This window comes from Bufo bufo, chromosome 7, assembly GCF_905171765.1.
Source record: "Bufo bufo chromosome 7, aBufBuf1.1, whole genome shotgun sequence".
In the NCBI taxonomy this organism is placed as follows: domain Eukaryota; kingdom Metazoa; phylum Chordata; class Amphibia; order Anura; family Bufonidae; genus Bufo; species Bufo bufo.
In genome coordinates this window covers 146,747,839-146,762,800 of record NC_053395.1, presented here as the reverse complement: position 1 = coordinate 146,762,800, position 14,962 = coordinate 146,747,839, and the positions used below count along the sequence as shown (strand labels likewise).

Below are 14,962 nucleotides of genomic sequence, written 5' to 3'. Positions count from 1 at the left end.
GTTTTACTGGCTAGGGCAGCGCTAAAGCCCGCCCATCATTGCCACCAGGCTTCCTGGCATCCCCATGGAGAGCCAGATACGTCACCGGAACTCTTGAAAATGCCTTTGCCCTTAGCATGAACTTCTCCGATGCTCAAGTCAGGGGGGCTGTCTGGGTGAAAATGGAGGTATGTCTGGGTTCAGCTCTGAAACCGGACAACCCCTAAGTTGGGCCAACTCTTGCCTGACAGATAATGTTGAATATTGAATTTCTTATAGGTGATCATGCAAGTGTAGGGGGAGATCTGAAGGGATAGCTGTCAGCCAAACATGCATTTGGCTAATATCTATATAAAAAAAGTATAGATTTTATTTAGATTCAGAAGACTGAATACAACCAGGACTGATTGCAGTCAATATTAATTACATTTATAATGAGATTCACCACAAACTTTCTTCTGGCCACTTTCACATGAACAGTATTTTTATCAGAATTTCTAAGCCAATACCATGAAGGTCTAAAAGACAGAAGAGACACATATATTACACTTTTATCTGTAGGTTCCACTCCTGGTTTTGACTTACAAATACTGATGAAAAATACTGACTGTGTGAATATGGCCTTATAATGGGAAAGCTAGAAACAGTGGTGAATTATCAGTAGGGCCTGACCTGTAAAAATAATCCAAGGGATGTGGGCGTGTTTATACTTATCTGCCGGGATCGATAGTTTGATCCTCCATTTAATGGAAACTTTGTTTCACCACTCAACAAAATGTTGCAAGTAATACTTAGGCTACTTTCACACTCACGTTTGGTGCGGATCCGTCATGGATCTGCATAAAGGCATCCGTCCAGATAATACAACCGCATGCATCCGTTCAGAACGGATCCGTTTGTATTATGTTTAACATAGCCAATGGGGACGGATCCGTTTTCTATTGTGTCAGTGAAAACGGATCCGTCCCAATTGACTTACATTGTGTGTCAGGACGGATCCGTTTGGCTCAGTTTCGTCAGACGGACACCAAAACGCTGCAGGCAGCGTTTTGGTGTTCGCCTCCAAAGCGGAATGGAGGCGGAATAGAGCCAAACTGAGGCATTCTGAGCAGATCCTTTTTCATTCAGAATGCATTAAGGGCAAAACTGATCCGTTTTGGACCGCTTGTGAGAGCCCTGAACGGATTTCACAAACGGAAACCAAAAAGCCAGTGTGAAAGTGGCCTTACTTGTCCGGTATAATGAGTTGTCCACTGCACAGAGGATAAAACCATGGATGTCTGTCTGTGACTTTACTTCCCAGGAGAACAACCAAAGAGTTGCAGACTTCTAGCTATTGGTATTCAATAGTAAGGACTCCATAGAATGGCTACATGAAAACCACTGCTGCCCAAGCTATTCCACTTTTTGAGTAATTTTAAGTGGACAGATTAGTCAAAAGTTGAAGTCTTTAGACCACATCTATGCCCAGCATAAAGCAAATTACAGCCTTTTTCATAAGAACATCTTGCCAACAGATGTGCTGTACATGCTTTATTGTAGTTATTGGGAATGTGTTTGGACCATGCGAACCATTATCGCCCTGGAATATTTCTAGTTAGGTTTTATGAATCTCAAAACCTGCAATTTAGACTTTACTGTATATTTAGCTTTTTTTTTATGAACACAATTGGCCATGTAGTTCTTCTGCATTAAACTCTAGAAGTATTAGCATTACCAAAACACAAACCGGCTTCGTGCTGCATCACTTATGTAATTTGGTAATCATTTGCTACACAGGTAAACAGCATAAGGATTATGTAGAACATCTTCCAGAAGGAGGATTCTTACCACCAATTTCTCAGCTCCCCAGTGCAGAAGTCTTGAAAGATCCAATTACTAAGGTAGGTTTCAAATGTAATCTTTGTTGTAGCATTAATTCCTAGCCTGGTTTTAACCCACAAGCCCGGTTTTAACCCACAAGTGCAGGAATGGACACTTTTCCCTGACTATACCAACTATTGGTTGGTTTACTTTGAGACACAATCAGGAAGCCTCAGATACTGTGAGGATAACCTCTTTAAAGGGAACCTGTCACCTCCAAAAACCATCCAAAGCCGCCAGCAGTACCTGACAGTAGCCAGCAGCGTGCTTCCGACGATAATTTTCTTCCTGAAGGTCGATGTGGCTAAAGCTCAGAAAACTTTCTTTTATCCCCTGCCGTCGCGCTTCTCTAGTCATGCTTGAAGTCAAGGGGGCAGCAGCCTCCTTGCTTCAAGTCAAGATAACCACGCCTCTTCCCTGCCCCTTCGCTGTGACTGACAGCCGGCTGTTCGGCTGGCTTTGCCAAACTCTCTGCATAAGCGCTGTCAGTCACAGCGAAGGGGCAGGGAAGGGGGCGTGGTTATCTTGACTTGAAGCAAGGAGGCCGCTGCTCCCTTGACTTCAAGCATGACTAGAGAAGTGCGCCGGCAGGGGAAAAAATAACATTTTCTGAGCTTTAGCCGCATCGGCCTTCAGGCAGAAAATTATCGTCGGAAACACACTGCTGGCTACTGTCAGGTACTGCTGACGGCTTGGGATGGTTTTTGGAGGTGACAGGTTCCCTTTAAGAAAAGTTTCTGTAACTAACCATTATTCCAATCAAGAGTGAATGTGCATGCAGAACATCTCTCCCCTGGGGATTTGGAACAGGATTTCTGTAACACGTGAAAGGGAATGTGTCCTGAGCAATGTATATTTTCATTAAACCAGTTTTAAAGGATTTTAGTTGTTTTTTTCACATTATCTATATTTTTTAAAATATCCTGAAAGTTTTTTTTATTGTGTGACCACTGAGCCTCATAATATGCTAACATTTCCTGTTCTGTAAGATTACTTTTCAGTAGTCATCTCATTATCATCACAAGCAGGATTGTAATGACAGGTAAAGAGATGATGCCAGATCTGCTTACCGCATGATGTGAAACAAGCCTTAAACAAGCAAAGCTGAAGCTCAGGCACATGCCTGCCCCTATAACCATGTACAGAAAACCAATAAAAAATACATTCAGATAATAAAAACTAGAAGAAATATGAATATGTACCTGGTCATAATTAGTAAACATACTGGCCCAGATTTATTAATGCTAAAGTTGGTGTAAGTTTAAATAGGCTATATAGATCTATAACAGATTTATCACAGGGGCTCAGGCTGGATGGTAAATCTGGTGCAGGAATGGACACTTTTCCCTGACTATACCAACTATTGGTTGGTTTACTTTGAGACAATTTGTACACCAAAATTACACCAAATTTTTTATGCAAAATGGTGCATCTTAAGTCCTGCCCCCTTCCCAATGAATCTCCACCCACTTACCACTAAGCCCAACCCCTTTTTTAAGCATGTCGCTGGGGGATGTACCAATATGTGCCACTTTTTTAGACAGATTTTTGGAGTAGATACATTAGTAAATCTGAGCCCCTGTATATCTAGGTGATACATTCCCTTTAAAGAGATTTTCTGATAAAATTCTTTAAAGGGGATTTCTACAAAATAGATGCATTTTTATATCTTCAAAATGTTGAACACATAAAAAAATTCTAATAATGAAAAATGATTGATTCTGCACAACCTCACCCTGCCATTCCTGGTCTTTTTGTTACAGATTTATTCAATGATGTGATGCCCAAGGGATGAGACCCACGGGCTGCCAGTCACTACCACATAACACAAAATCAGCACATATTAAACATTACTGTGCCAATTGCCATATTACCATCACAAACAGTAAACAGTAGGGACTATGAGTGGCAGGGTCCCTTAACCCTTAGGATACCAGAGTTTTTTTCGTTTATGTTTTCATTTTTCTTCCCTATCTTCCTTGAGCCAAAACTTTTTTATATTTCCGTTCACATAGCTGTATGAGGGCTTATTTTTTGCGGGACAAGTTGTACTTTCAAATACCACTATTAATTATGGCATACAATCTAGTAGAAAGTGGTAAAAAAAAATCCCAAATGGGGTGGAATTGGAAAAAAAACACAGTATTACGGGTTTTGTTTGCACGGCGTTCCGTTTGTGGCAAAACTGACCCGTGTCCTTCATTCTCTGGGTCAGAACAATTACAACGATACCCCAAATGTATATGTTTTTATGTCTAAATAGTGTAAAAATAAATTAATACTTTGGGGGGAAAATTTTTTTTTTACATCATCATATTCTGACCCCCATAACTTTTTTTTATAGTTATATCTACTGAGCTGTGTGGGGGCTCATTTTTGGCAGAACAATCTGTACTTTTTATTGATACCATTTTGTAGTGTGTGACTTTTTGATTACATTTTATAAAAAAAAATTAGGTAAGAGAAGCAATGAAAAAATGGCAAATTGGTGATACCCATGATTTTTTATTTAGGTATTTATTTTTTTATTTTACAGAAAGGGGGGGTCATTTAATATTTTATATTTTTTTATATAATTTTTTAACTTTTTTTTGTAATGATTTTGAGGCTCATATATGAGCCTACAAAATCTTTTTATTTTTTTATTTTGAACAATCATGTATTTTTAAACTGGACTTAATATTGAGAATTGCTAATTTCTTATGTTGGCCTGCCATCTGGTGGCCAAAATAAGAATTTCAGTTTGAATGTTAGCCTCTTCAGCGAGGCTGAGCCCATTTAAACCAATGACCAGCATCCCCATTGGCCGCAGGGGATGCTGGTAGGATTCCTGAAAGCACACATTTCCGGGTTTTTGCACATTTAGATGCCGGGATCTCACTTGCATTATTGACAGTCGCGGTAATTAGCCGCAGGTCTCTGCTGTTCGAAACAGCAGAGACCTGCCGGCCATGATGCCCGCTGCACATGCGACCGGGCGCCATGTGTGCCAAGGCCCATTTACACTGCAATCTGCAATTGAGAAGACTGACGATTGTTAGAGAGGAAGTGTTCCTTCCTGACAATTAGCTGCTTATCAGTGAAGGAGACCTCTGCATTTACATGCAATGATCTCTCCCACAGTATGGGGAGTAGTGATTGGTAATGCCATCGCTTGTCGTCCCCAAACAGAATCATTGTTTGCCGGAAGCAGAGTGTTGTTTAAATGGCACAATCTGCTGTGCCAAATGATGATTTACAGTACAGACCAAAAGTTTGGACACACCTTCTCATTCAAAGAGTTTTCTTTATTTTCATGACTATGAAGGCCTCAAAACTATGAATTAACACATGTGGAATTATATACATAACAAACAAGTGTGAAACAACAGAAAATATGTAATATTCTAGGTTCTTCAAAGTAGCCACCTTTTGCTTTGATTACTGCTTTGCACACTCTTGGCATTCTCTTGATGAGCTTCAAGAGGTAGTCCCCTGAAATGGTCTTCCAACAGTCTTGAAGGAGTTCCCAGAAATGCTTAGCACGGTTCAGGTCCAGTGACTGTGGAGGCCAGGTCATCTGGCGCAGCACCCCATCACTCTCCTTCATGGTCAAATAGCCCTTACTTTCAAAGTTTTCCCAATTTTTTGGCTGACTGATTGACCTTCATTTCTTAAAGTAATGATGGCCACTCGTTTTTTCTTTACTTAGCTGCTTTTTTATTGCCATAATACAAATTCTAACAGTCTATTCAGTAGGACTATCAGCTGTGTATCCACCTGACTTCTCCTCAACGCCACTGATGGTCCCAACCCCATTTATAAGGCAAGAAATCCCACTTATTAAACCTGACAGGGCACACCTGTGAAGTGAAAACCATTTCAGGGGACTACCTCTTGAAGCTCATCAACAGAATGCCAAGAGTGTGCAAAGCAGTAATCAAAGCAAAAGGTGGCTACTTTGAAGAACCTATAATATGACATATTTTCTGTTGTTTCACACTTGTTTGTTATGTATATAATTCCACATGTGTTAATTCATAGTTTTGATGCCTTCAGTGTGAATCTACAATTTTCATAGTCATGAAAATAAAGAAAACTCTTTGAATGAGAAGGTGTGTCCAAACTCTTGGTCTGTACTGTAGGTGTCCGCATGAAAGAGCCAATTGGTTGGATGCACCTTACTGTAATTGACGGCACCTTTATACTGGCAGATTATTACTAACGAGTGTTTCTTGTTAGCGATGACCTGCCTAATGTTTTGGGAGTGTGAAAAGGGCTTTTAGTGTAGGAATCAATAGGCTAAAGTACAAATATAATTTAATATAATTTAACTGATAATGTAGTAAATGCTTGGAACAAACTCCCAGCAAACATGGTTGGAAAATCAACAGTAAGCGAATATAAACTTGCCTGGGATAAACATATATCTATCCTAAAATAAAAAGGACACAATATAAGGGCAGACTAGTTCGGGCATGTGGTCTATTTCAGCCATCATAATTCTTTGTTTCTCTGGATATTACACATTTTTCAGTGTATTAAACTTTAGTTTTACATCCTCTGCTAGTCTCATTGATGAGTCTGGACCCCCAGTGAACAGGCACTCATCTTGTGCATATATGATAAATTTAATCTTGGGTGAAACTGGCTGACCTGTTACATGTGCGCTTGGCAGCTGAAGGCATCTGTGTTAGCGTCCATTCACACATCCGTAGTGTATTACTGATCCGCAATACACCCGGCCGGCACCCCCATAGAACTGCCTATTATTGTCCGCAATTGCGGACAAGAATAGGACATGTTCTATTTTTTTCGGGAGCCGCGGACCGGAAGATCGGCGCTCCGGAAATGCGGATGCGGACAGTACACCGTGCGCTGTCCGCATCACTTCCGGCCCCATAGAGAATGAATGGGTCCGGATTCGTTCCGCAACGTTGCGGAACGGATTCGGACCCATTCTACGGACGTGTGAGTGGACCCTTAGTCCCATGTTCATATGTGGGACCAACGCAGATGCCTTCAGCTGCCAAGCACACATGCAACAGTTCAGCCAGTTTCATAGACACAAATCTACTGAGAGATGCCCTTTAAGCCTTGTCTTCTGTATAGACTTAATAGGATTCCAACCAAAAAATTTTAAAGGCAACGTAAACATTTGGAGTCAATTTTTTATGATTGCATTTAACTTATTTTTGGCTGAAAATCATATTTTCAAGTGGCCTTTATTAAAAATATTGAGCTGTTCAGTCACAAAGGCCCCTTTCACACAGGCGAGTATTCCGCGCGGATGCGATGCGTGAGTTGAACGCATTGCACCCGCACTGAATACCGACCCATTCATTTCTATGGAGCTGTTCAGATGAGCAGTGATTTTCACGCATCACTTATGCGTTGTGTGAAAATCGCAGCATGCTCTATATTCTGCGTTTTTCACGCAACGCAGGCCCCATAGAAGTTAATGGGGTTGCGTGAAAATCGCAAGCATCCGCAAGCAAGTGCGGATGCGGTGCGATTTTCACGCACGGTTGCTAGGAGACCCGATCATTATTATTTTCCCTTATAACATGGTTATAAGGGAAAATAATAGCATTCTGAATACAGAATGCAAAATAAAATAGGGCTGGAGGGGTTAAAAAAAATAAAAAAATAATTTAACTCACCTTAGTCCAATTGATCGCGTAGCCGGCATCTCCTTTGTTGAATAGGACCTGTGGTGAGCATTAAGTACCGTTACAGGACCTTTGATGACGTCACTCCGGTCATCACATGGTACGTCACATAATCTTTTACCATGGTGATGGATCATGTGATGACCGGAGTGACGTCATCAAAGGTCCTGGAATGAATGCTCACCACAGGTCCTGTTCAGCACAGAAGGAGACAGACGAGATGCCGGCAGCGCCAGCAAGTGGATTAAGGCGAGTTAAATTATTATTATTATTTTTTTAACCCCTCCAGCGCTATTTTACTATGCATTCTGTATTCAGAATGCTATTATTTTCCCTTATAACCATGTTATAAGGGAAAATAATAAATCTACAGAACACCGATCCCAAGCATCACAGAAGTTCGGGTTTGGGTACCAAACAAGCGCGATTTTTCTCACGCGAGTGCAAAACGCATTACAATGTTTTGCACTCGCGCGGAAAAATCGCGGGTGTTCCCGTAACGCACCCGCACATTTTCCCGCAACGCCCGTGTGAAAGAGACCAAAGGGTTAACTGTTTTTCTAACTGTGTGACTGGTACTTTCACTTTCACTTTGTGCTGGTCATCTAACTACCTTTATCTATAAACTATTGAGACATCATAAACACTTATTTAAGCCACATTCTTATCAGTAAGATAAGGATTGAGCTTTAATGATTGTTTATAAGGGCAGAGATCAGAGATAAGGAGTCAGTCTGCTCCTCAGATGACAGAAAGGACAAAAAATCCACAGGCAGCTAGTAGAGCATGTCAGCTCTGTACAGAAAAAAGGATTTAGTATTATTAAGGCTACTTCACACCTGCGTTAGGTGCGGATCCGTCTGGTATCTGCACAGACGGATCCGCACCTATAAATGCAAACGCTGGTATCCGTTCAGAACGGATCCGTCTGCATTATTCTCTAAAAAAATAATCTAAGTCTAAGTGTAAGTCAAACGGATCCGTCCTGACTTAGATTGAAAGTCATTGGGGACGGATCCGTTTACAATTGCACCATATTTTTGTCAATGTAAACGGATCCGTCCCCATTGACTTACATTGTAAGTCAGGACGGATCCGTTTGGCTCCGCATTGCCAGGCGGACACCAAAACGCTGCAAGCAGCGTTTTGGTGTCCGCCTCCAGAGCGAAATGGAGACGGAACGGAGCCAAACTGATGCATTCTGAACTGATCCTTATCCATTCAGAATGCATTGGGGCTAAACTGATCCGTTTGGGGCCGCTTGTGAGAGCCTTAAAATGGATCTCACAGGCGGACCCAGAAACGGCAGTGTGAAAGTAGCCTAATAAAGACCAATTAAAAAAATTATTTTTAGCTCAAAATAAGTATAATGCTATAATAAAAAAAACTTGCCCCCTAAGGTGTACATAGCCTTTAAATATGATATACAGTATACTAGTAAATCAGGACCATTTTTTGTAACTTACAGGAATGTTCTGTAGACATTTGTTGTAGCATATTGGTTACTACTTTTGAATTAGCTTCTGAGCTTTATCAGCTACTTTCACACTTGCGTTTTGGCTTTCTGTTTGTGAAATCCGGCATGGGATCCGTTTTGCCCTAATGCATTCTGAATGGAAAAGGTTTCGCTCAGAATGCATCAGTTTGCCTCCGATCAGTCTCCATTCCGCTTTGGAGGCGGACACCAAAACGCTGCCTGCTTTCTCATAGTTATACAACTATTCACTGCACTCCATACATGAACACAGTACAGACTGTGAGTTTGCCAAGAATCATTGACACTTATCATTGAAATGAATCCATGCACTGAATTTTTAAATGTTCCAAAAACATGTTAGAATAATTTATTTTGCAGGTACAAGAATCCTTAAAGCTACCTCGAATTATTGAAGAGCCTTCCAAAATTCCTCAAAGAAAGAGAAGACGGCATGCCACTGACCCACCAAAGGAACTCTTGGTTATACCATTACTTGTACGTTTTGAGAATCAGAAAGTAAACCAGGAGGAGCAGACAGGCATGGAGGAGATCACTAAGAATGGAATTTATAACTCTAGTAATAATGAAGGTATAGTACACTCTGTTATAATCTAGTATAGTAGTAGAATAGGCTGCTTCTGAGCCTACCTCACAGATTCAGTCAGAGTTGTTTTTTTCCATCATAATGATGTAGAGGTGACGGTAGGTGAAATGAGTTCGTTGGGTGCCAGTGGTATTTGTCCTAGTAAGCAAATCCAGTAATCCAATCATATAAATGGAAATCACTACCCAAGCATGAACAGAGCCTTAAGATGGGTATACACATTAGACATAAGTAGGTTGATGGTTCAACAATCTTTTGTCCGACTATCTAAATAATTTTTCAGACACAGCCAACACTTTTCAGACAATGATGATCTGTCATTGGTCGGCTAAAAGGATTGTTCCACCTGACCAATGATTGTTTTAGATGCAACTGTATGTTTTTATCATCTTCAGGCTAATATTTATCGGTACTTTTACCCTACCATTCAGCTACAGTCAGGTCCATAAATATTGGGACATCAACACAATTCTAAAATGTTTGGCTCTATACACCACCACAATGGATTTGAAATGAAATGAACAAGATGTGCTTTAACTGCAGTCTGTCAGCTTTAATTTGAGGGTATTTACATCCAAATCAGGTGAACGGTGTAGGAATCACAACAGTTTGCATATGTGCCTCCCACTTGTTAAGGGACTAAAAGTAATGGGACAGAATAATAATCATAAATCAAACTTTCATTTTTTAATACTCGGTTGCAAATCCTTTGCAGTCAATTACAGCCTGAAGTCTGGAACGCATAGACATCACCAGATGCTGGGTTTCATCCCTAGTGATGCTCTGCCAGGCCTCTACTGCAACTGTCTTCATTTTCTGCTTGTTCTTGGGGCATTTTCCCTTCAGTTTTGTCTTCAGCAAGTGAAATGCATGCTCAATCGGATTCAGGTCAGGTGATTGACTTGGCCATTGTATAACATTCCACTTCTTTCCCTTAAAAAACTGTTTGGTTGCTTTTGCAGTATGCTTTTGGGTCATTGTCCATCTGCACTGTGAAGCGCCGTCCAATGAGTTCTGAAGCATTTGGCTGAATATGAGCAGATAATATTGCCCGAAACATTGCAGAATTCATCCTGCTGCTTTTGTCAGCAGTCACATCATTAATAAATACAAGAGAACCAGTTCCATTGGCAGCCATACATGCCCACGCCATGACACTACCACCACCATGCTTCACTGATGAGGTGGTATGCTTAGGATCATAAGCAGTTCCTTTCCTTCTCCATACTCTTCTCTTCCCATCACTCTGGTACAAGTTGATCTTGGTCTCATCTGTCCATAGGATGTTGTTCCAGAACTGTGAAGGCTTTTTTAGATGTCGTTTGGCAAACTCTAATCTGGCCTTCCTGTTTTTGAGGCTCACCAATGGTTTACATCTTGTGGTGAACCCTCTGTATTCACTCTGGTGAAGTCTTCTCTTGATTGTTGACTTTGACACACATACACCTACCTCCTGGAGAGTGTTCTTGATCTGGCCAACTGTTGTGAAGGGTGTTTTCTTCACCAGGGAAATAATTCTTCGGTCATCCACCACAGTTGTTTTCCGTGGTCTTCAGGGTCTTTTGGTGTTGCTGAGCTCACCGGTGCGTTCAATCTTTTTAGGAATTTTCCAAACAGTTGTTTTGACCATGCCTAATGTTTTTGCTATCTCTCTGATGGGTTTGTTTTGTTTTTTCAGCCGAATGATGGCTTGCTTCACTGATAGTGAAAGCTCTTTGGATCTCATCTTGAGAGTTGACAGCAACAGAATCCAAATGTAAATAGCACACTTGAAATGAACTCTGGACCTTTTATCTGCTCATTGTAATTGGGATAATGAGGAAATAACACACACCTGGCCATGGAACAGCCAATTGTCCCATTACTTTTGGTCCCTAACAAGTGGGAGGCACATATGCAAACTGTTGTAATTCCTACACCGTTCACCTAATTTGGATGTAACTACCTTCAAATTGAAACTGACAGTCTGCAGTTAAAGCACATCTTGTTCGTTTCATTTCAAATCCATTGTGGTGGTGTATAGAGCCAAAAATGTTAGAATTGTGTTGATGTCTCAATATTTATGGACCTGGCTGTATATGTATAAATAATGCAATTCATGCTTTTCTGTCATCCCACAGTTCCACTTGCTAACGCCATGATATTCAACATGATTTACTAAATGTCTTGCTTTGATGAAAATGTGTGAGTGTAACCAGATAATACCAAGGATTCAGGGGAAACTATATCTCCTTATGGAGAGCTCTTATAGAACATGCATGTTCCTCTGAAATTCTGGAAAGAAGGTATACAAATTAGCTCTTATAAAGCTCTGCCTATAATTCCACCATATGTAAGGCAGCTATCCTATAAGTCAATGTTCGACCTTTTAAACAGGCCTTGAGACATGACTTGAATAATAATTAAGATAGCACCTCATCTGCAGACAGCTGTTTCAGGGTGATTGCCCCTCATCAGTGCAGAGCAGAGAGGACTGACTTAACTGGGTGAGAGACCTACGTCAGGACTCTCTGTATCTCCTAAATGGTGTCTTACAGGCCAGGCAAGAGGCAGAGCTTTCTAAAAGCTCATTTACATACTCTCTTCCCAGAATTCCAGATGAGTTTCCTGGCCTATACGACTCCTCATGCCAATTAAGCTCTCTCCATATAGAGATATAAGAGCACATTTATTTAGAGCAACATTTTAGACGCCGGTCTTAATAAATTCCCGTAGCTGGTGATGGTTCCGCTGAAGTTATGAAGAGGCACCGGTCCCTCCTCATAAATTCAGTGCATCCAGCGCCAGTTCTAAATGTAAGACAGCTTCCGCCTTAAACAGGCGTAGAAAAAAAATGTATGAGCCGGGCCTGCTGGCCCGCCCCCTTCCCCGTTCACACCACGCCCACAATTGTAGACCTAGACTGAGCGGGACGAAGTCGCAGATAGCACTGAAATACGCCTAATTTAGGCATCTTTCAGGATAAGAAATGACCCCCATAGTTTCCTCCAAATCCTGACCTAGGCCTCTCACCCTGTTAAGCCAGTACTCTCTGCTCTGCACTGATGAGGGGCATTGAACCCAAAATAACTGTCTGCATATAAGGCGCTGGCTTAATTATTATCCAAGTCTTGCCTTATATTTGGTTGCATTAGAAGCAAAGCTAGCTAAAAACTCATTTGCATAGCCTCTTTTCAGATAATACCAAGACTTGTACCCTTTATAGCTCATCCATGAACTTTATCTTAGGAAGAAGCTTCTTGCTGGCCTTTTTTCCTGTCCTTCTACCTCCTGATCCTTTGACCTCTTTCTTTTCTATCTTCTTATGTCACTTCCTACATCCACTGCCCCTACACTGACCTGCACTCCTAATCTATCTCTGTCAGTTGTTATCTTTCCTGCTCCATACTGTACACTTCCTCCTCCTGTTTTTCGCTAAAAGAATGCAAAAAACTATTTAATATCTGAGCTTTTTTATCTTCCCAAGAACCATCTTGAATACATCATGTTTTATCTTCAGTTTGACAATCTTTAATTTTTCTTTCTGTTGTGGTTATAGATTTAGCATTATTATCATTAAACTGACCAATAGCAAAGAATCAAAATGTTTACAGACTGTATTGGTCATTTACTTCTTTCTGAAGTGGACACAGAGTATATTCACACACTGCAGATTTGTTGCAGAAATTTCTGCGACTGTCCCATTCATCTGCATGGAGTTTGCATTAACCTGTCTTTGAATATGGTGTTTTGACCGACTAAAGCTTATCATAGATATTATCTTCTTGTTTGAAGATCATGTAGTGTTCAGTGGGATCAGCTAACAATCTACTGTAATATCCTTGGACGCCATCAGTCCCCACCATCTGCTTATCCTCAGAGAAAAATACCATGTACTATATATTTACTTTATATTGGGAGCTGAATCTCCTTACAGTGACCATTAATGTATGGAGGCTTATTGGTAATGCTCCATAAAAAACTAATATGCAAAGAGAAAGAGAACCATCTCACCAGCGCCACCTATTGGACGTATCTACCTATAAGTCAAGATCCTTGGGATATAACGGGAATATAGCCAAACCAGATAGCGATCAGTATACAGCTGTTTCGGGGTGCTTGCCCCTCATCAGTACGGAGTAGGATTCTGGCTGGCTTAGTGCAATGCCTTGGAAGAAGCTTAGGCAGGGTGATGAATCTCCTTAAAGAGACCCATCCTGTAAGGATAGGTGGCACTGGCGAGATGTTTCTCCTGCTTGTGAGATACCTCTTTACTTAATATTAAAAGGGTTTTCTGAAACCCAAAAAATAAGCTGGTGGTCAGAGATATTATTAAACCCCCACTGTTCAAGTACCAACAAATACATTCCCAAATTTTCCATGTGACCCCAGAAGCCAAACACTGGCCTAGATAACGTAATGGACTACCTTTTATCTGTGCCCTTTTAGGGGTGGTTCGGGGGAAATGACAAAAGTAATTGTGTCTCCCACATGTAGGACTTTGAGTTGAGAGCCAAAATGTTATTTATTCTCCAGAACCCATAGCCAAATTACAGTCTATGAAAGGAGTGGCCAAAAGTTTGCAGCAAATTATCTACTTTTTGTGGAGCCTCAAAGGGCACAGATCAAATGTTCGTGAACCGCAAGTTCGCTGCGGGTCCCAATAACTTTAATGGCGGGCGAACCTGAAAAACCTTCAGCTCATATTTGCAGCCACCAAATACTTAGTAGAAGTGCACAAATAGTCCCACAACATGGACAGTGACATACTAGAGGGGGATCAATGACAAAAATTCCAACAAAAAATATGTGTCTTAATCAAATGGATGCGGAACGGAGCCAAACTGATGCATTCTGAATGGTTTTGCATCCATTCAGAATGCATTGGGGCTAAACTGATCCGTTTGGGGCCGCTTGTGAGAGCCTTGAAACGGATCTTACAGGCGGACCTAGAAACGGCAGTCTGAAAGTAGCCTTACAGGGAAATTCTCTTAAATGTGCCCTGTTGCACTACCTAAATGCACTATATAGAAAGTATATTATTGGTATATACCACCCCTGCTTCAATCAGTTTTTTTTGGGGGGGGTCAACTGCTATATCAGACCAGTAGAAATGTTTTGTTCCAATAACCCTTGTCCCTCTATATACCTGCGGTATCGCAGCAGAACCGCACACAACTGCTGCACAATACAAATGCACTATAATATACTTTCTATGTTAGAAAGTATATCATAACATTGTACAAGGAAGGCAATCCATTAGAATATACATAAAGCTAAAACGTAACCTTTAATAATGTTACTATTAAAAGATATCCCTCAAAATGAAAATAAATCAAATTATTAAAGTTAAGCAAAAAGCATAGATGTGGTAGTCAATAACAAGTGCTTGGCGGCACTAAATTAGAA

At 40.9% G+C, this 14,962-nt stretch overlaps 1 protein-coding gene across 4 annotated transcripts in view; it reads left to right on the top strand.

Annotated features, from left to right (window-relative positions):
• Positions 1 to 14,962, top strand: part of LOC121008393 (uncharacterized protein KIAA2012-like) — a 269,189-nt gene that overhangs the window by 86,133 nt on the left and 168,094 nt on the right. For all 4 annotated transcript variants that reach the window (XM_040440895.1, XM_040440896.1, XM_040440894.1 and 1 more), the window contains exons 7-8: positions 1,759 to 1,862; positions 9,349 to 9,559. In XM_040440895.1, coding sequence (XP_040296829.1) covers positions 1,759 to 1,862; positions 9,349 to 9,559 — 315 coding nt within the window. The remainder of the gene's footprint in view (positions 1 to 1,758; positions 1,863 to 9,348; positions 9,560 to 14,962) is intronic.